General features: G+C 37.7%; 2 protein-coding genes across 2 annotated transcripts; both read left to right on the top strand.

Moving 5' to 3' along the window:
• Positions 1 to 348: 348 nt before the first annotated feature.
• Positions 349 to 15,685, top strand: LOC121739936 (DDB1- and CUL4-associated factor 8-like). Its single transcript, XM_042132562.1, has 12 exons — positions 349 to 691; positions 759 to 1,113; positions 1,197 to 1,360; positions 1,764 to 1,937; positions 2,220 to 2,395; positions 3,888 to 4,060; positions 6,108 to 6,285; positions 11,182 to 11,306; positions 11,519 to 11,714; positions 14,423 to 14,542; positions 14,834 to 15,007; positions 15,048 to 15,685. The coding sequence occupies exons 1-11, from the start codon at positions 568 to 570 to the stop codon at positions 14,981 to 14,983; spliced, it is 1,935 nt and encodes a 644-aa protein (XP_041988496.1). The 5' UTR covers positions 349 to 567; the 3' UTR covers positions 14,984 to 15,007; positions 15,048 to 15,685.
• A 2,246-nt stretch (positions 15,686 to 17,931) lies between these two features.
• Positions 17,932 to 22,270, top strand: LOC121739946 (FK506-binding protein 4-like). Its single transcript, XM_042132580.1, has 3 exons — positions 17,932 to 18,160; positions 19,558 to 19,747; positions 20,380 to 22,270. The coding sequence occupies exons 1-3, from the start codon at positions 18,056 to 18,058 to the stop codon at positions 20,433 to 20,435; spliced, it is 351 nt and encodes a 116-aa protein (XP_041988514.1). The 5' UTR covers positions 17,932 to 18,055; the 3' UTR covers positions 20,436 to 22,270.
• The last annotated feature ends 280 nt before the right edge of the window (positions 22,271 to 22,550 follow it).

Here is a 22,550-nt window from a genome sequence, read left to right on the forward strand (position 1 = left end):
ACACACACTATAACTATATAATTATTTCAAATTTTCTTAACTATATTTAAAATTATAATATTTACAACGTGTTTTTTTAAACTGTTATTAATATAAATTATCAAAATCTTTTATAGTGACTGGATACAGTTTGGCCATAAGAGGCCACACCGGAAACAAGTGGCGACTCTATTAATGTCGTGACTTTTTTGACGGGCTATAATGGTACCTACTGTCCAATCACTAGTCATGTTCACCTTAGAATCTATATACGATTATGAATATTATTCGGTGTGGTACATCACTAAATAAATATATAAAAGAAAATTTCGAATGACAATTTTTGATATTGCAATTTGCAACAGGCAACCTTTGCAGGCAACTGCACTCAAAAATAGAACAAAAATTAAATCTTCTAAAGGTCCTCACTCCACTCCTCAATCCTTTTATAGATTTTTATTAGCTTATTTTAATTAAAATTCCAGCTGTAGCTTTTAGAATATCAATTTCTCAGAGCTAATATTTACTAGTGATACTAACACTGTGCTACGAGTGTTTGATTTTTCGTATAATTACGACGTAACTGAAATGGAAGAAAATTCATCGAGTGACGACGAAATGAAAACACCGTTGAGACCCCAATTAGGTGGAAAAAAGATTAAACTGAACGATGGTAGCTCTCAAGATAGTTTAAAAGAATCGGATGCTTTAGGTACGTGTACGCATAAAAAAGATGTTTTATTACGGGCTTATTAAGTAAAAAGTTTTGTTGTTTTCAGCTTCTGGGAGTAAGGACGAACCAGAAGAAAACGTAGATAGCGGATTGTCGGCCGATAAGTCTGAAAGTACAAGTAACGATGACAAGGTCGAAAGTCTAGTGACAATGGGACCAATGAACGAAGTTGTTTCAGTTGCACCTTCCAGCAGTAACGTAAGGACCATCCTTTTGAATATCCGCAGACCACGTCGAAGTAGGAATTATAGGAAGCGAAAGACCCCAGGTGCAGATTCAGACAGTAACACTTCGAGGGATTCTGATGATTTGTCCGGTGATGAAAATCAAGATAGGACAATTGATAATATCCTTTCCGATGAGGACAGCAATTCCGAATTGTCAGAAGAATCACATAGTGTGTAAGTTACTAATATTACATTTGTGTTGTAAATTCAATATGCAAAAATCTATTTTTGTGCTAAAAAATATTATTTTCAAGCAGTACAACCAGTACTAGCAGTTCTGCTGTAGAGACTGATGAGGATAACCTCAGGTCGGACAGTGATGACAGTCCATGGCTGAGAATGGATGAGGAAGAGGAAACTGGAAAGAAACCATCAGTGCTCTCAAAAACTAGACCAAAACATTCATATATTATTTTAAGAGGTGACCAAGATAACATGTATTGACTTCTGTCTGTACTCTTATTGTATTCAATAAGAGTACAGACAGAAGTCAATCAAGTACTATCATTATCAAAGTACTCACACTTTATATTAAATACTAACCCTCTGGACAATAAAATAGTTATATGATAAATGTTCTTATTTTCAAGCAAATATTCCAATGCATCAGTCACAATTCACAAGTAAATGAAATGAAGTTTTATTTTCAAATTGGTTATAAATTAACACTTTTAGAATGTCTACATGATACCTACCACTACCTACAAGAAAACCCCTTTACCAAATAGATGGGAAAATTACTCTTTAAAAGTAAAGCTTATTGATTGAGTAGGTACATGTTTTTGTTGGCAAGGTGGTTAGATTATTATGTATTTTTTTTTCAGAGATAATAAATAGGGAGATGGGCTTGACATTTCCTTATGGCAAAAAGGTACAAGATGATGTGATTTTTGAGCAAAAGTTTTATGGTTCTCTACATGCTGTATATAGAATGGAATATTTGCATAATTTAATTAAACATAAGGGATGTGTTAATTCAATAAATTTTCATCCAGAAGGTAAAATTACTTTATAATTATAATTTTTAAAATTGAATAATATTGAGAATGCCGTTTACATCCATACCAATATCATAAATCCAGAAGTATGTCTATCTTTCTATCTCTTTAGGCTCAAACCGCTAAGTCAATTTTGCTTAAATTTGAGATACTTTGGGTCCAGGGAAAGAACAAAGGATACTTTTATCCTGGAAAATGTACAGTCCCCATGCTGGAAAATGTATGTGGGCATTGACCAATATTGTGTACATTTAATTAATTGATGTTGTTTTTATTATGCAGGACGTTTACTGGCATCTGGGTCTGACGATACACATGTGATTGTTTGGGACTGGGCTAAAAAGAAAGTCTTACAGAATATTAAGACTGGTCACAAATCTAATGTATTCCAAAGCAAATTCCTGTATCTGAATGCTGATAGTCAAATTAACCTAGCAACATGCGCTAGGGATGGTCAGGTATATTTTTATTGAAATAATGTTGTTTTATTTATTTGAAGATAATAGAACCATATCTATGTCTATAAAAGACAAAAAAATATAATTTTTGAAAGAAACATTCTCAATCCAACGCTGCTTTTTAATACAGATTGATATTATACTAATTTTCAAATTCCTGGCATACAGGCTTTGACCTCCTATTGAGCTTGATGATAAAACTTATTTTTTTTTAAATTCAAAACTTTCAGGTATCATGGCTTTCTCCCACTAACTCTAGACTCTCTAACTTTGTGAGATTTTGAACTTTGTCACAATCTCACGAGTTTATAATAGTTTTTATTTATTTATTTATTTATATCAGGCTACATAGGCCCATACAATATATATATCGCAGGCAACTGGTTTAAATAGCCGTTCAATCAAACAGCTAGCCCTTTGACTGAACAACGCCATTCAATCACACGTCTAGCTTTTATATTGAATATTTTAGTCGCTCAAAACGTTCTACACTACAGCTGATTCAAAAGCCGCCGTCTAATTGAAGTAGTTCAGCGCGCACCGCTGCGGCGCTAGGTGCGTTTTATTTACAATATGGCGTCAACTAGCAGGTGTTTGTTAGTGTTTGTGGTTGTTTTTCGGAAAGAAAGTAGTTAATAAAAGTTACAAGTGTTATTAAAGAGACAAAAATTGTGGAGGCACATACGAGTGAATTAAAATTTCAACAAATATTCGAGGAGAAATTACGGGATTATGAAATGGATGGACGCAGCCTACCCCGAAAGGGGGGTTCGGGGGGCATAGCCACCCGTCAAAACAAAAATAAACACAATCCAGAAAGTCCAAAAGTTGGTCAGGTTAGGTTAGAACTTAGACCACAACGCAGAGAGAGCCGAGCGAGCGCAGCGAGCGTGCTGCGGCAGCAGCCGGCGACCGCCGTCAAATAAAAGGGGGGCTCGGGGGGCGCCAAAACAAAAACAAACCAGTTGGCTAAGCGTCGTCTAGCTGTAGTGTTGAACGTTGTAGTCAACAAGTCGGCTAAACGACGTATAGCCGTGTGATTGAATGGCGTTGTTCAGTCAACGGGCTAGCTGTTTGATTGAACGGCTATTTAGACCAGTCGGCTGCGACATATACCTTAATGACTAACCTACATATAAATTATATACACTTAATAACTAAACGTTATCACGATGTTATCGGCGACGTGACGCGCGCTTCATTCCGGAGTCTCCCCCGGAACCTTCGGTAGACCACATCAGTCGGCCAGAATTCCTCCGCTTCGAAGGTCGACAGAAGATGCGTCGGCACTCTCACCACAAAGGAACTGAAGTTGACTTTGTGGCGAGACTGCAGACGTTCGACCCTCAAGTGGGGGGATGTCTTCTTACTGATGTAGTTCAGGACGTCCTCGACCTCCATGGACCAGTGCAGGCGAGATATATACAGGGGCGTCGCGGGGACCTCGCTCCGCAGAGCAGAATAATAGTGATAGAAACGATAATGTTGTCAGGTACGTCTGATCCAAGCGGGCGGATCCGGCGGCACATCCCGCCGGCGTATAGCTGCACACTCGCGCGCCGCACACAAGCTGCACGTGAGCGCCGCCGAGCCGCACGTCGTGTTGTCCGCAGGCGAAGACGGCCTCGTTCTCCGTGCTGACGTCCGCCATGATAGACCCAGCAAGTGAGTGTGACCTATATCTCTGTTTCACATTGACACTATTAGCATGTTGTCTGTCTCACTCTTGCACACAAGCTGCACGTGAGCGCCGCCGAGCCGCACGTCGTGTTGTCGGCAGGCGAAGATGGCCTCGTTCTCTGTGCTGACATCCGCCACGATAGACCCAGCAAGTGAGTGTGAGCTATAGTGCTGTTTCACATTGTCACTATGGGCATGTTTTCTGTCTCATTCTCGCTCACAAGCTGCGCGTGAGTACCGCAAAGTGTATCGCATTGTTCGATTCTTATTTTGTTAAATTTTGCCAAGGTCACGCAGAAAGTTTTTCAGTTTCTAATAACTTCATAGTTATAGGTTTATTGAAGTTTTTTTTAATGGGCTTTTGCCCACCATACATTATCACTACTGTATCCCCTGTGATGCTAGGATGGACAGCAGTATTCAACCACAACAATCATTTGATATAATCTTAGGAAGTCCGAGGGACATGCTAAAACTGGCTTGGGATCAGAAAAGAAAATAAATCAGTAGATATTTTCTCTGAATCTTGATGTCGATCGCAGTCATTGAATGAAAATTTGAAACCATTTAATTAACAGTTAAAGACTTGACAAGTTAGCCTTAAGGCGGGAATTAATCTCAATCCAAAACGATAACCTTGCACACAACCAAAGACCAAGCGTATACGCATCGCAATAAGATTCATTTTAGCTTAGCATAAAACTGTAGTTACTACGGGCGGATCTTCTCTATATTTCATGTTTTCTTAAATATCTTTGGAAATAAATATTAAGAAACAAAATTGTTTGGTTCAGAAGATTTTAATATAGATTTACTAACAATTTATCCAGATAAAATGTATAATTGTCCTAGTTAATACTTATATTTCGATGATATAGATAGACGATAGATTTTTGTCGGAGGTGAGTTTGTAAATTAATTACAGCCAAAGTATAACGTTTTATTAAAATGTTTATGGTTTAAGGTATTTTAAATATTGTGCTTTAAATCTCATATTTTTTACATTTTTGTTATTATATTGGAACTAGGTAAACCGGGAGTCACGGAATAACAAACTGGGGTTTATCCTCGCCTTAAGACATTAACCGATTCGTTGCGGATGACACGTTTCAGTGCCATCACTTTTTTGCGTGTGGCGTTGGGCACGGATGTGTGTCATTTTAAAATCAATGATAACTCCTTCAATTAAGCTTTTAGAAAGTTTTTGCCCAGAATCAAACTATCTTCACTTTTTACGTATATTAATCTCGTAGCCTTTGTTTCTGGGTATTGTAAGATTTTTTATAGAATAGGGCCCACCAACCTTTTTGAAAGTTGCTTTTATTTTGTAATGAAGCGTCATATTATGATAATAAATTATAAATGTGTTATACAACGAACAGGTTTCAGAATAGGGTATAGGGATATATATTCAGGAATATACACAAATTTTTGAAAAGTTTATCAATTAACTTCTAAGTACCTTAAAATATGTATATGCTAATAATTTTAATCCCTCATAATCAAGCAAATCGTTAAAAATGCAAAATAAGTTAAAAAGGTAGTATAACTGTATTTAAAAAGTCACTTACCGTCCATTTTCAGAAATACACCTATTTTGCTACTTCTAATCACCTAAAACAGTGTGCCAGACCGTTCACGTCAGATTTCGAATGTAAATTAAAAGCATTAAAGCTTTGAACATGTAAAAAATTGACAAAATACTGTTTTCTTTTCCGCATGGCTGAAGACACAGATGCGTGTTATCTAACCGTATGGCGCTGGGCACTGAAGAGTGTCACGTAATTTTTGTTCTACGCCACAGTTAGAAGTTAGCAAAATTAGACATCGCAACGAATCGGTTAAATGTTACAGTCAGTGGTTGGTTGTTGGTCGACGAACGAGTTGGTATTTTGTCATTAAATTAATTTATTGGATGAAAATTCAATAAATTCGCTAGTCATTCAATCAAATAGCAGATTCAACTAGATGATTGCGACATTCCATTATATTTATTGTCTAAACCTATATTATCATTACGTATGTATTCCAGATTGATCCACGTCCGTCAGTCTGGCAGCTTCATCCCGCTGTACAGCGTGGCTGGTCACCCGCTGTGCTCCCACGAGCTGCTGCTGGCCGGCCGCGACCGCTTCCTCCGAGTGTACGACACGCGACACCCCCTCAAACCCCTCGCTAAATACTGCCCCGGAGAGTTCTTGGACTCCATGGTAATTATTCTAATAAAAAAAAAAGTTTTTTTCTAATACTGCCCGGAGAGTGCTGGGACTCCATGGTAATTATTCTAATAACAAAATTAGTTTTTCTAATTAGGTACAGTTTTCGTGCCTTGTCCAAAAAATTCTATTTAAACTGAGGTAGAAGTGACTCTACGAAATGTCATTTGAAAAGCAATCCTAAAACAATACATTCAAAACTCACACACACAGAAACTAAAAGAATATCCGTAGTCAAGTGCGTGATGCCAATATTATTTTGTAACAAGAGTGACAAGGATGCAGGCCTATGACATTCGGTCATACCGAACGCAAGCGTAACTCCCCGAAGATCAAACGCCCGCAAGTACTGACTGCAAAAAAGTCTATTACATAAATTAAGATTTTTTTTTGTTATTAAGTTTATTGTTTTTTATAATAATATTAATTAAACTTAAACTACAACTTACAATTAACTGGTATTTAATAGTACCTGCGAAGGGCGTGCGCGGGTGAGGTCAGTGTGAAGCGGGAGGGTGGTCGAATGCATTGTATATATATTATGTTACCGTTAGAATGCGGAATATGTTAATGTTCAAATTAACTAGGTAATCTGCAGATTTCCTGATACCATCCGGTAAAGTGAGAAATTTAAATCAAAAAAGCTAATTTTTGTACTTTACCTAGTTAGTTTGCATAGTAACGAATGGTACATCGTTGAATTGCGGAAGACAGTGAACTAAACACTTTTCTTCGCTCCTTCGCTGGGACTGCACCCCTCTGTTCCTATGTTCGACGATTTGATCTGTTATATTTTATCAGTGGAGTAACATTAACAACAACAACATTGAAGTTAATATTGAATATTTTATCCTTTGTTTATTTTTTTCTTATTATGGCGCTTCGGCTATATAACCATGGCCAGTGTCAAATAAGTGGCGGGAAAACTATGTTCTTGTAACAATTTTTAGCATCGATTTTCTATTTGGCAAAGTCCAAAGTCTAGTCAAAGTAAAAGTCAATGCAGTCAAGGACTCAAGTCGGTCGATTCAGTAAAATGGTAGATGCTTTACTAAAACTTTCGATTGAGTTTAGGAGGGAACACAAAAGGCACGTTTCTGGAACTTGTATCACTGGCATGTACACTTGTGCATGATAATAAATATGTAATGGTAAATATTCTACCAATAAAACACATTGAAAACCCAGAACAATCTTAGGAAATTACTACAAAACACATTAACGTCACTCTTTCACATTCTAGGCTAAACTCTTCCTTCGTTTATGTCCTAAAAAATGTTGACTTAAGCATGTTAACCTTATAGCTACCACACACGCTACGGTCTACCGGAGAGGTCACCTGCAGGTATGCCTGCGCAGGTGTCACTCGAAACAATTGATTCTCGATTTTGCGCCGGTCGAATGCGCAGGTCCAAGCAACTGCACAGGTCTATTCCCACACACATTCCGATTTACTTGAGCAGGCATACCTGCACAGGTAGACCTCACCGGTAGAGCGTTGCGTGTATGGCTAACATTAGACTGTTTTTAATTGTTTATTATTGTTTTTTTTTTCTATGATTTGATCTGTTATATTTTATCAGTGCAGTAATATTTTAGTTACTTTAATTTTAATATTTTATTCCTTTGTTAATGTCCTAAAAATTATATTCAATAATCCCTATACCTACAACTAAATAATATGATTTATTCAAACAAGAACCTGTTTTATGCAATTTACCGTATGCATGGTCGGTAGTCTGCAAATTACCTAGATATTCTGCAGATTATCTAGTAATGTAAGAATAGAATCAATTTTTTGCACTTTAACTGACTCACCCAGAAAATCTGCAGTATACCGCGTTATTTTGCACTCTAACTGGCTTACGTAAATTAACGGTAACATATACAAACATACATACATACATACATACATACATACATATATACATAGCCTGTGAGACACATAACTCTTACTTTTTGCTTTGCTGTAGCCAGGTAAAAATTATTCATCTATTGTGAACAACTATGATAGTTACCTGTGAAAGGTAATCCCTGACGATTTATTTGTATATTTTTTACAAAATCTTAAAACACAAGATAGCATTTTGCCCTTTGATTACATATTTTAGTATCTGAAAAAAAAACTAAGTTTGTTTTAAAAATTTCTTTGCTAACCGTACACACTTGCATACGACCGTCGCGTACAGCGCGCCAGTGAAGACTGACTGCAACGGTGTGAATTAGCTCTATTGGAACGGCGGAAAATTTGATGCGTATGGCCCGTCTACATCAGTTTAAATAGAAGTCTTTGGCCTTGTCTTACAGTTGTGACATTATCAATCAGTAACGCCACTATTTTAAATAATTACAAAGTCTTACTACTCACTTAATATACTTTATCTCATTCACTAATGTGAGTGCTGGGCTTTATGTTAGCGATGCTGTTTATTATTATAGAAAGGGGTTCCCAATCCTTTTCAGCCTTTGGCGCAGTTACACGTCACAATTTATATCTAGCTATTAGAAAAAGATCCTACTAATATTATAAAGGCGAAAGTTTGTTTGGATGAATGGATGTTTGATACTCTTTCACGCAAAAACTACTGAACGGATTTTAATGAAACTTTACAATAATATAGCTTATACATCAGAATAACACATAGGCTACAATTTTAACCGACTTTCAAAATGGGGGAGGTGTTATGTTTGTTCTATGTCTAGTTTAGTAAATTTAATAATAATTAAACTTTTTAATCGGGACTTAACGCGACTTATTTAAGTAGTAATGCTACTACGAGTACATACTTTTTCTCGACGTTTCGGCCGTGTTGCAACGGCCGTGGTCACGAGGGGACTGCAGGAGCGCGACGTCTTCGTTTGCACCGGGCGGTCTAACGGCGGAAAAATGTTAATCTATACTATTATAATATTATAAATGCGAAAGTATCTCTGTCTGTCTGTCTGTCTCGCTTTCACGCCAAAACTACCGAACCGATTGTAATGAAATTTTGTATACACATAGTCTAAAGCCTGAGAAAAGACATAGGCTACTAGCGTTGTAAGGGGGTGAAAATGCGTAAATTTGTTCAAATTAAGTTAGTTCCAAAAAATTCATAATAGATGGCGCCGTGTGTCTCCTACATCGCGCTAACGCTTGCCCAAAAGTCTTTCTATAAGAGGTGGTATTATCTTACATTTGACTTTCGATTTTTTTTTCGATTGTTATTTCTTTTTTACGTTATTTAAAATCAGTACTTTATCTATGCAGTGACGACTGACGTAACCTTAACTCTTAAGTCTTAAGGCTTAAACCTATCAATGATAATTAGTTTATGGGTAAAGTTGTGTAAATGGGGGGCTAAATAAGCTTAAAAATTTGGCATAAAATATAAAGTTTAATTAAAAAAATTGAAATATTATGTGCACACTTCACAGCTGTTTTGATTTAAGGGGTACCAGGGTTTTTTTATAAAAGCTTTTGACACCAATTTTGTTGACATCGCGCGCTATAATCTGAAGTCCACGCGGACGAAGTCGCGGGCAACAGCTAGTATTGAAATAAAATAAAAAATTAAGTGTGGCTCCCATACTAAATACACAATTTTTGTCCTAATTTTGCTCTATAATGGTGCGGAACCCTTCGTGCACGAGTCCGACTCGCACTTGGCCGATTTTTTTATGTTCAACGATTACTCCGCCGTTTGTTAACCGATCTTCAATTTTTTTCTTTTGGTATATAGGGTATCATATCAATTTGGTATTATATTCACAAAAGTGGTGATCTGATGAAGGATCCATAAGCAATCGAGGGAACTCCTCAAAATTTATAGGGAAACATGTGGTGACTTCGGTTTCGTGAGAAGTATTCTAAGCATATGCTACCAACAAGTAAGATTTTGCATCGAGGTATACCTGGTATACCGTGGTTCGGAAGGTGCTGAGAGAACTCCTGATTCTTTATAGATACAAGTTTGGGAGTTTCGGCGTTGTTTTAAGAACGGAAAGCATATACTACTATGCAAATTACATTCCTCATCATCAGTCATCACCATCACTACCATATTATACCATGAATCGTCCCATGATTATGAGCCTATTATGTTACTGGTACTTTTCATAGTCTTTTAAATCGAGACTCGAGTTTGTCAAGCAATAATTAAAAAAAATCTATACTTAATATTCTGAAGAGTATGTTTGCTTGAACGCGCAAATCTCAGGAACTACAGGTCCGATTTAAAAACTTACCTATTTCAGTGTTAGATAGCTCATTTATCGAGTAAGGTATAGACTATATATTATCACGCTCAGACTAATACGACCGAAGAAACTCAGGAAAATGTGGGAAAAACGGGGGAAATATAAGAAAGGGTTTATCTCACAAACTACTGAAGCAATTTTTGTGGCAGTATTTGGCACAGATATAGAGTAGATCACGTGAAGGGAGTATAGCTATTTTTTATGGGAAAATTTATTTATTTATTTATAATTTATTGTGCACAGGAAATATAACAATATAACAGTTTACACAGAAAGACGACACAAAGGATCTGCTTAAAGAGCTTTTCTAAAAGAAATCTCTTCCAGCAGCCCTCTGTTTCCGTAAAATTCCTAATTATCGCTGGCGAAGCCGCGCGCTAGTAATTAATAGACACATTTAATTATCATAGGTTAAGCAGGTAAATAATAATAAACAATTATTTAATCATCTACCTGCTTTACATAATGTTATAATTTTATAATATTTGTGGTTTTGGATAATGACGGAGGATCGACTCACGGCGCCCCTCTTGCCTTTACACGTCGCACTTTGGGAACCCCTGATATAGAAGCTAGAATGCTAAAATGGTGACCACAGTTTTTATCCTACATTTTTAAATAGAAATAAGTTTTTATGTTAAATCGTTTCAGGGCAAAAAGAAGAAGCCAATGCATTTGACGTGCGCTATTTATAACCACGACGGCTCGGAGATACTAGGTTCCTACAACGATGAAGACATTTACTTATTCGACGCTAAAAAGGATATTCATGATGAGTAAGTGATTTATGTATGTTTTTCCATAGTTATGTATGATAAATATAAGAAATTTCTGTCCGTATGAAAGTGCAATGACTAATATAATGCGATAATAATTTACCGCCCAATTATTGGTCACAGGCAGTATTGTAGCTGTCATTCTGGGTTATAGTTACGGCAATGTAATTTTTGGTTTCGGTCATTTCAATATTATCTTACATTATCTTCAGAGACTCAAACGACGGCAAAGACGGTTACACGCATCGGTATAGCGGCCACCGTAACAGTGCTACATACAAGGGCGTCGCATTCTTCGGGCCCAAGAGCGAGTACATCGTGTCCGGCTCCGACTGCTCCAATATCTACATCTGGGAGAAGAAGTCCGAGGCGATAGTGCAGTGGATGGAGGGAGACGTACATGGTGTGGTGAGTGTTTGACGTTAGCATGCAGTTACGAGGGGGCGGGGCTTGTCCAATCAGAGAAGTTGATTCATTGGCAGATGGCGGACCTACGTATTTTGATCGCTTTATGTGAAACCCAGCCGAAAGATGACGACTTACATAAGGTTGACATATTCTGACTAAATGACATAGGTCCGTCAACTACCTATCAATTTCTTCGTTGGTACAGTTTCGAGGGGGCGGGGCTTATAGAACAGAGGAAAGCCGAAAGACCCCCGACGCAAAAGCGATAGAGCCAGATGAAACAAAACACTACAATATAAATAATACTACCCCTACGCTCAAAGGCCCAGGAACAGCTTAAAGGCGAGACCGCACTAAAACGGCGCGACGCGACACTTTACTTTCCATAGGGTAGGCGTTCACGAGCGATCCAGATGGCTCTCGCGCTATTGGCTCTATACTCTATGTCGTGCCGAGCCAAATTGGCATGGCATTCACGAACACGCCATCGAGCCGTTCCATCCATTTGATCATGTTGAGTGTAGGCGTTGAGAGCACCGGACGTGTTCAAAATGGCGTCTTTCGCTCGCGAGTAACACCACTCACGAGCGCGCCGCGCCAATTGGCTCGGCGCAGTTGGAATTCCGTCGCGTTGAGCCGATCCATTAGGACCGACAGTGTTTTCACATTCATGGACGAATTTTGGATCGACAGTGTGCTAAATAGATTGATGGATCGCTCGTCAATGCCGGCCTTAATGTCGCGCCGTGTCGTACCGCATAGTGTCGCGTAGTGCGGTCTCACCTTGATGGCAGCTCTGGATTTATTTATAGGCAGTATAAGCTATGGCCTATGGGCGGCAGCGTCCTAAGGCGTCCTAGGGGGGTCGGCAGCATCCTAGAATGGCGGCAGAGTTCGCACATGGGGCGGCAAAATTGAAGTGGCCTATACAGTATACTCATAAAATATATAAATCCGGCCCTGCTTAAGGGAGCAACATAATGCAGTACGCAGTACGCTGTACGAATGCTCGTATAAGGTGGTTTGACCACCACCGCCGTCGCCGGATCGACCGTCGTAAAATGCCATAGGCTATAGGTTTCATTTTGCTCTACGCTAGTGTTGCTAAAAATAGCATTAGCACATTATTGCTAATGCTATTTTTAATTTTATTTAAATTTTATAATTGCTAAAAATACGATTGCTAAAATGATCGTATTAGCAATATTCTGTGATCATGCCAAAAATCACGTCCGCGTACTTGCTAAATTTTACCCGATGCGAAATAATACTCGAAGCGAGCGGTGCGACGCAAACCGATAGTTCACGATGCCGCGATTTATACCAATTAGCAAAGCAATTATAGTACGTAGCATGTTATAACATGAAAATTAGCATGTTACGCCTCTAGTACATCGACGCTGCGAAACGCGAAATATCTGGGAAACAGGAATAGCATTAATTCCCATCACTACTCTACGCCACTACAAATCAGTGGCAGCATGGGTCGCTAGACCAATATCGGTCGATTTTACCGGACCAAAATAATCTCGTTTTCGGTGACGTCTCGGTGACGGCGGCGGAAGACAAAGGGCCAGCGGGGCTAAAATGGTCGCTTTAAAGAATCATGATATGAATCATAATATGATTCATTTTTCTAAAATTGCAAAATGCAACTCTGCTTGCAATTCATTTCTGTATTTTGTACTGACACAGAATATATATTAGTAGTACCAACAGAATTCCCACTCGTGAAACCCGTTTAAAAAAATAACAACTCATGCTACGATACTATAAAGTTCTAATTCCGACCGCGCAGTGCTAGGTGCCCACAATTATATTTGCCTACATGTGCGCTCTCTTTCTATCGCGTAAGAGGTACCCTTTCTGACGAAATCAAGATTGTCACCTTTTAGAAAATAAAATAATCTTCTTTTAATTACTGTAGCTACTAATAGCAAACTTTTTTATAGTAATAATCAAATTAGTAACCCAAAGTATATTTTATAATAGTTTTATATTCGATTATAGTGTAGGAGCTGGTCAGGAATTTTTTACAACTTAAACATAGTAACTTGTGTTTGTTTATGTGTAGTATGCGGTTTGTTTGTAACAAATTGGTTTATTTGCTATGTTTGTGTATTTTTCATCTTTTTTTTGTATTTTAAAGTCTTAAATTACTTTATTGAAATATTTCTTTGCCTTTTTCAATTGTTCATATTTATCAGATTGATAATGATTCTGTCACAGCGGTTAAATCAGTACGTAGATATATGTGAGTCCCTTGTGATCTGCCCCTTTAAAGGGGTACTTACAGTTCGATACCTAAACTCGCGAGTGGGACAGGCCTGGTACTGATTTGACATTTGTCAGTTTGACAGTTTTGACAATTCATTTGCTGAATTGATTGAGAGGAATTGCTAAATGTGACCATTTTAGCCCCGCAGGCCACAAAACTGCGTTGCGGCGTCGTATCGCAAAAACAACCTTTGAAAAGCAATGTAGTTTTTTGCGATGCGATGCCGCAACGCAGTGTTGTGGCCTGGCTCAAACGGCCTAACTTGATGTGTTAAAAGTTTAAATTTAAGAACACGATTGACATACTAAACTGTGTGATAAGTTGATAACATAATATTATTGTCGTTTAACGTGTGATACAATAAGCCTATTAGCTTCTTGGCAAGTAATTTGAGGATAATAATAATATCATCTTTGTTATAACTTCGCAGGTAAATTGTATCGAGTCGCACCCTAGGTTCCCTGTAATGGCTACCAGTGGTCTAGACAAAGATGTCAAGATTTGGATTCCGAAACGACAACAGGACCCCGACTATGCCGGATTAGAAAAAGTAAGACAACTTTGCGTTTTTCCTTAAGTAAATATAAATATTTCAAAGGTACAATTTAAAAGAAATTTCTATTCGTGATTTATCTTACGATCTTTGGTTACGTTACGGTTGGAAGGCCCATTTAATTATTATAAAGGACAAACTCGCATCGCAAGTCTTCGAATAGCCTTGTTTTTTGTCCTAACCTAAATGCTTTATAATGATACAGGTAAAAGTGTCCCGATTTCCACAAATTTTTGGCGCGTAGAAAGCGATGAAAAGCTAAAAATGTTGACGTCAACTTTTTTTCAGGTGGTACGTGAAAATAGCGTCAAAGCTCAGGGGTGTAGCTTCAAAGATTTTTTACCTACGTTCTATAGCGCGTTCCCCACTGATCGAGACGATGACCCGCCCTATGGAGGAAATATTGAGTTCGAAGGAAACGTGTGCACGGCCTTTTAGCACCGCCTTACTTATTAAAATTTAATAACTAATAACTTAATAAGTATGTAATGTAATCGATTTTTATCGATATAAAATCGATTACATACTTAGAATCGATTTTGGTTGTCTCAACTTAAAGAAGATTGTTGAACTTATTCATACCCATTCGATTTACATTCGTAGAATTGATTTTTATCAAGACATTTTCAGACACATAGAAACTGTAGTGATAAAAATTTAAAATATGATTTTATGTCTAACAATGATTAATATAACATCTAAGTAGTTTTCCGAATAAGATTTTTGTTTTATCAAAAAGTACGCAACTATTTTATTCTATTCCTAGACAGTTTGTTTTGGAACAGAATAAAATGGTTCATGTTGCCTTTCTTTCTTTGAAATATTTCAATTAATATGTTATCGTAATTTAGTTTCATTTATATAGTTTTATCATAGTATGTATGTAAATATCTGTGTAACATTGTAGATTTACTTTGCCCGTTTACTAATCAAAATATTAACACACCGAATAACTATACATACAAACTTGGCTGTTTTTGTCAGACCTATTTGAAAAGTCACAAGACAGAGTGAAACAGAAGATCTTGTATAGTTATCCGCTGTGTAAATATTTTACTAGTAAGGTGGTTAGCATATTATGCATTATCATATCATAATACATACATAGTAGTAGCTCATTTACCAGTTTTATTTCAATTTAGCTAGAATTATCAAAATATTGGATAACAAATTGAATTACAAAAATATATATGTATATATAAGTATATATTATGTCGCAGTCATCTGGTTTAATCTGCGTTTCGATTGAATGACTAGCGCATTTATTGAATGACCGCAATATCGTATGACTAAAGGACATCTCGTCAAGACGTTGACTGTGACGTTTAACGTCTTGACTAAAAGTCATATAGTGAAGTCGTTAAATGGGATGCTATAGTTTTTTTTAAGTAGCCGTTAACGAGGTAGTTATGGGTAAATCCACGTTGTCATATTACAAATAAAACACTAAACTTTAAGGTAAATTTAATCGACAAAATATCAACACAGTGCATCAGCTGTTCGAGCTGTTTGACGCCATATTTGTAGTAGCGCCGCAGTGGGAAAAAAATTAAATACGTTCTATTACCTGACTGATTTCATGTCCGCTATCTTCAAAGGGCTATGTTACAAATCGCTAACTAGTTGGACGTTGAGGGACGATCGTTCAATCGACGTTCGGCCGAGTCATTCATTGAATGCGCTAGTCATTCAATCGAATCGCAGATTGAACCAGATGATTGCGACATATACATTCTCAATTACTTTTACGGGCTTTTAACTGATGTTAATGATAAATTAATTTCACAAGGCGGTGCAAAACATGACATTTAAAGCGTCACTGACACTTACACAGCTTAGCATTACAGTAAACCCAATACTTGCTGCAATGCGAATTTGTTTCATTTCATTATAAGAAGATTGTTAGAAGCCGATGGTAATATTATTATTTCATAATTGGGGAGAATGCATCTTTATCGTTAAATACTTTATAACAAGACAGCGGGTACAAAAATATTATTATTTGTTTTGTTATTTGTAATTTTCAATCCTTTTTTGTCAGCTTTTTTAATAGTCTCATATTTTAAATATGTTTACGCGCCATTGGGGCAATACTGTCGTTCGTTATATTTGTTATTAACCATAATTAATTCTCGATTACTTAATACTCATATTTTATTTATTCCTTAAAAGCTGTTTCCGCTTTGTATATATTTAATGATTTGGTGACTTAAATACAATTATTAATTTCGTAGCTTTGTAAAACATTTACTATAATAGATAACATAATAATTCCACTGTGAGTAGGTAGCAAAATTTATAATAATTTATCAGGGCAAAATACGTCAACAAAACGCATTATTCTGGGTGACTACAAACCAACCTGCATTGAAATAATGTCATAATTTATTAACTGTGCAGTGTGCATTGAAGTAATACAATAAGCATGCTATTTTGGTTGCGCTTAATTTTTTTGGATATAGGAAAATGTTGTAGTTGGTGATTTTCTTGTACTGCTAGATGTGCTTATTACCATCTATTACATACTATTCAGTTTAGTATAAAATAAGTTTATTAATTATTATTAGTATGTCTCAGTCTTCATTTTTGATCGCATTTTGATAAAGCAAACGTTGAGTAAGGCTAAAGGAGATGCCTTAATTACATTCATAATAGATGATACAGATTACAGAGCGGCCAAATCATTAGGTGGTTCTAAACTGTGAAAACGATTCATGGTAGCCTGGTAGGTGAATTAAAGACATGTCCTAGAATATTCATAGAAGGAAGGCTAAAGTCTTGTGCCTGTGATATGTTGATTTGACTTGTATTGTGTCCAGTCATAGTAGTGTTATGTGCGATAGCTGTTAAGTTACTGTTACTGTAATAATTAATAAAGGAAAATAAATACTTTTCATTTTAGCTTTGATTTTATATTTTGGTGTTATTAATTTAAGAAACTCATAACATACTTATTTAAAACAAGTTATTCACAACAAAATTATTGTGATAAGGCTTTTATTTAAATTAATTCATCTTTACATCAATTATTATTATCAATCGCGCCTCTTTTTAAAATTTGAATTGAATTACAGCGCCGCCTAGTAGCTGAGCTTGGAACTCATTTAAACCAATCGGAGCTATTGGTAATATTTCTGTCAATGGATGACCAATAATTTACATTTTATTTTGTTTATCGATTTGATGCAAAATATGTTTAAAATTCTAAAAAAATATTGTAGTTATTCAAGATTTATTAAAAGTTTTAAACACACACTTTTTTCTAAAAATTTTTGTGCAGTTCACGGATATGATTCTAGGGTCAACCAATCAGAAGCCGCTATTTATTTAAAAGTCCGCGCCATCTTCGTTTTGACGTCTACGATCTCGCTGGCTCGTTCGCAGACCGCAGTTTCGACTTTTCGAGTCCGTCACGCTCACTCGATCAGTCACCAGCAAACCGCGCGTCCGTTTGGAGGGTGTGCTATACTTTGAAAAAGTAATAGTAATTAATTAAAAAACAGAACAATCATGAGCACCAACGAAAATAACAGTGAAGTGGCCGTCGACAAGGTCGGAGATGAGAAAACCGGAGACGCAAAAAGTGATCTAAAAGGAGCGAAAAGGGCAGCCGAGGTGAGTGCACATGTCAAGTTGTATGTAATCATTAAAGACGCTCGCCATTTTATGAAACACAAAATTATACAACGCCAGAACAGTACATTCGTAATTATTGTACCACGTGCTGTTGGTTGCCGCAATTTGCCGGTTTACTTCCGTTTCGGTGACCGATATGAATAAAGTTTTTAAGATGGAGACGCTTGCATGTGTACGTGATAAAATATGCCAATAGCTTGAAAAAGACTAAACTACGAGTCAATTAGAATAAACGAAACATTGTTTACTCATTTTCGAAACAGGCATGACCTTGGCAGAAAAAAAAACATGGCGCGCCAAGACCAAATTCTATAGGAACCTATTTCAAATTAGGTTATTTTGTTTAATTTTACCATGATCCAAATGAAATTTCAAGTGTGGTACTTTATTATTGATTTCATTGCGCATCGTAGGCTATTTTTGAATATCTAAATTAGCCGAACTGTACAATCGTGGTAGCGTGACGCTAGATAGTAACATGGCCGGCGTAAAATGTCAATAATAAATACACTTCGCTTGTCATGATAGGTACCTTTTCAGAGCAAAAATAACAAAAACATAATACACACTCGATTTGCAATAATTGTTTCGATGACAACAAACTCGATTGGCATATTTTTATCTTCTAGTTTCTACCTTGTTAATAATTTAAGACATCAACTGCCATTATGATTCTAGATATAGAATAATTATTAATAATTATTTTTCCTTTCTTTCTGAAATCAATCAACGACGAGGACATAATATCTATTTCGTGTGTAGTAACTACTAAATATATTTTAAGATGAAATTTAAAACGGCGGGAATTCTGTGTACGATAACGTGAACAAGCTCTATGTTGTATCTCGTTCGCACGGATTCGAATTTAGGTTAACTGAACTCATTGCTTGGATTTTCCAAAGCGCGCTTTATATCTACAATAATTTAGTTAACTCGTCTTTTACTTTTGCAAAGTACTTTGAAATGTTATGAAATTATACTAAACGAACTAAAAACTTCAGGTCTATGTATTAATCGTTACCTTTGTAAAGGCGCAGTTGAACATACTAGCATTTTAATTCCACAAGATGCCATAGAAAAGTAGGCCGTATGGTACCGGCTTATGTCTTCCGTCTCTTTCCTTCTCGCTAGTACTACGATTATTTGATGCTACGGATCCTTGTCTCTCGTCACCTGCGTTTCATTATCTTGCACGCGAGCAGCGGGCTGAATAAGCCATGTTTGTCTAAATTAACACGTGAGACATTTTTACATTTATCGCGTGCAATGAAATTCGTTGGACACGAGCCAATTACGACGCGAGACATCAATGGGAAAACGTTAATTGGACCGTTCGTCGCACGGATTAAGACCGTTTTGTTTGTGTTTGTCCTTAGGAGAAAGTAACCGAGGCGAAAAAGGCGCGAAAGGAAGAAAACGGCGGCGGAGAGGACGAGGGTCACAGTGAGGAAGACGATTTGGAGGGAGAGCTCGAGGGCGAGGAGGAGGACGACGAGGACGTGGAGGGCGAGGAGGGGGAGGAGGATGAAGAGGAATTAGGAGAGGGAGAGGACGACGACCTTGAAGGTAGGAGTGACTGAATATGCCGAGAAACAGCACATCTTGAAGTTGGGTTGTCCTTTCTCAAAATCTTTAGGAACGTTTTCCTTGGAAAGGAACGAATTTGTAATTTAATTTGGCGCGAAACCCCTAGCCGTTTTTGAAGCTATGAAGTTTCCGTTATGTCGGGGCGATAATCATTGTTGTGACATGGTAACAGTATTTTTGAAGTTTTTTGGAAACCCGCTAAGTTTGTTTTGTAGAAGTTTTCATAATAAAGGACCTTGCGTATATACTTTTTATGTTTCCCTTTTGAAGTTGTTTTCGTTAAACCATCTCAGGTGGACCTTTGTAACTTTAACGATTGCCCTTAGCTAAGAAAAGAAGCACTGGTTTCCATAAAATAGCGGGACTCGATCGTTCAGTCGCACAGCATAAGCGTCTTATTGTTGTGTATTTGTAACGCATTGTTTTAAAAATATACCTGACCAGTGACCGCCTAACTAAACAATAGCAGCTTAAAACAATAAAATTTAAAGAAATATCTGTCCTAAATGACGAAAGTAATAATACTCAAGCGTTTTTAAACGTTTAAGAAGATATTTTGATTATGTATTTTCGAGTTGTGAGCACCGGTTTGAAGAAGTTTGTTGTTGCAGATGAGGAGGTGGAGGACGACGAGTTAGTAGGCGAAGAAGAAGAGGATGATGCGTAATACGCCTCGTGCCTCATGTTCACGGACAATGTCACAGTGGTGTATTAGTGTTTGTGACGCCCGGCCCGGCGGCTGGCGGCCGCGCCTCGCCCCAACTGTACCCCCAGCCCCCCGAAGCCGGCAGTTGGGAACACGCGTGGCCGGCGCTGCTCCCACCAAAACGGGTGCACTTTCTAATGACAAACGTAATTTAAGTCAATACAATGCAGAAATAAATTAATACGTTTATAAGTCTGGTACTTGTGTATCGACGATGTTTCGCTGATCGCAGCGACGATTTTTATAATTAAGTCTTAGTAGAATACTGTTGAACTTTGTCATAAAATGTACAAATGTGTTTTCGAAAGTAAACTTTATTTTTAAGTACAACCTCCTGTATTTAGGTTTACCTCCGTATCCTTATGGTGAAGTTGTGATATTTTTCTCCTCTCGATCCGTTGTCCATAGATCGCGTTTCTAAATCCGGCGGGGCTGACTTTAACGTAAAAGTAGTGAGCACAGTCACAAGGCTCAATTCTTCATTTTACTTGTTGTTGATGCGAGTTTGTGTGTACATATTTAGCGTAAGTGGATGCTGAAAGGTTTTATAAACAGTGATGTAAAATATTGGTTATGATTTAATAATATTGTCCTAGTTTCCTTAGCTGTGTTTATAACTGCCGAAAGCTACACGTGAACGTGTCGGTGAGACGACATGTTTAAATGTAATTTTCGTTAGTGCGTCGATTCCACACTCCTGTTATTTTCATACGTACAGCTTTTTATTTCGATTACCTATTAAGTATTAACTACAGAGGAGTTTGGTGCCGGCGAATGTTTGTATGATGTAGATTTTGTTCTAAGGAGTCTTCGCTTTGTTAGAAAAACATCACAATTTTGCCATTATCTTTTGCGATCGCGCGTCCGCCGCCCGCTCCCCTAGCGACTGATAAAGAGAGCGCGACGGCCGCAGCGCCGCGATAGCGAGGCTAACCTTAGCCGGCCCGTAAATTGTCCATATTGTTAGTAAAGAGCCCTCCGTTCGGTATTGCAATCCGTTCGGTATTGCAATGATTCGATGTGTGGACTAAGAGATTCCTAGGCTTAACATTTTAGTATGTAAGTTCGTACATCGGACGTGCTACGGCAGGGGACGCGGCGCGCCGCGGCGGGGGGAGGCGGCGTTGGCGTGGGTCCCCCTCCCGCCACGCGTGGCCTCGTTCGATTTGCCGCGCGCCCGGCGTGGGTCCCCCCGCGCTCCGCCGCCTTCCCGCCGCCGCGCGCCCGCCGCGTCTGACGCTACCGGCCCGTACCAAGCGATCGCAACGCGGTAGCTCCTATGGAAAACCACATTGCGCGTGTTCCATCGCTCCTATGTCACGTGGGGTCGCGTCGGGCCGGTGATGTATGACGAACGCCCGACTTACCGTTCTACGAGTTTACATGAGTACGTTCCCACACTACTGATTGTCACCGGGCTATGGTCAACTCGAGTAGTAGAATCGTATTATACTTATTTTTATACGAGTGCTCGGTAGATCGGCGGAGTTAAGAATTGATGAAAGTTAAGAAATGAATTAAAATTATTGTTAATTTATCTGAACTCGTAATAAATAATATTAATTATTGACATTGAAAATAAATTCAGTAAAATCGTATGATCTTATTAATCTGATGATCCCGCCTTTCGTTTCAAATTATAATGAGCTATCGCATAGGTGCCGTGTACGATGTACGCCTAATGTGAATACCGTACCTTAGAACGACTTATTTATTTGTGATGTTGAACACTTATTGATTTTCTATGATGAAGGAAATGTAAATACAACCGATTTTAAGTAAAACGTTATTTTGTTTTCCGCTCTTCTTTATTTGACCCCTGGTATTGAATTTTATCCCTATGGCCTAGAACTTAAGTTTCAAAATCGCGACATGTGGAAGGATCATGCGATGAATAATACGATTCACGTGTTATATGTTCGGACTCATGTCCTTCTTATAGCCATCGCGTCAGACTATTGATTATGGGGCCATAATAAGGTGCTGAATCTAATGTTACTCCGTGCAACTCGCACTTTTCTATTCGATTTATTTAAATAAAGATAACCTCTGGTAATAGTATAAGGTTATTATTGC

Source organism: Aricia agestis, chromosome 2 (assembly GCF_905147365.1).
Source record: "Aricia agestis chromosome 2, ilAriAges1.1, whole genome shotgun sequence".
In the NCBI taxonomy this organism is placed as follows: Eukaryota; Metazoa; Arthropoda; class Insecta; order Lepidoptera; family Lycaenidae; genus Aricia; species Aricia agestis.

Bases quoted from the DNA above. Each gene is read 5' to 3' on its own strand.
- LOC121739936 (XM_042132562.1), top strand. From the start codon at position 568: ATGGAAGAAAATTCATCGAGTGACGACGAAATGAAAACACCGTTGAGA. The intron at 692-758 runs GTACGTGTACGC...TGTTGTTTTCAG, and splicing joins AAAAGAATCGGATGCTTTAG to CTTCTGGGAGTAAGGACGAA. The intron at 11,715-14,422 runs GTGAGTGTTTGA...ATAACTTCGCAG, and splicing joins AGGGAGACGTACATGGTGTG to GTAAATTGTATCGAGTCGCA.
- LOC121739946 (XM_042132580.1), top strand. From the start codon at position 18,056: ATGAGCACCAACGAAAATAACAGTGAAGTGGCCGTCGACAAGGTCGGA. The intron at 18,161-19,557 runs GTGAGTGCACAT...GTTTGTCCTTAG, and splicing joins GAGCGAAAAGGGCAGCCGAG to GAGAAAGTAACCGAGGCGAA. The intron at 19,748-20,379 runs GTAGGAGTGACT...TTGTTGTTGCAG, and splicing joins AGAGGACGACGACCTTGAAG to ATGAGGAGGTGGAGGACGAC.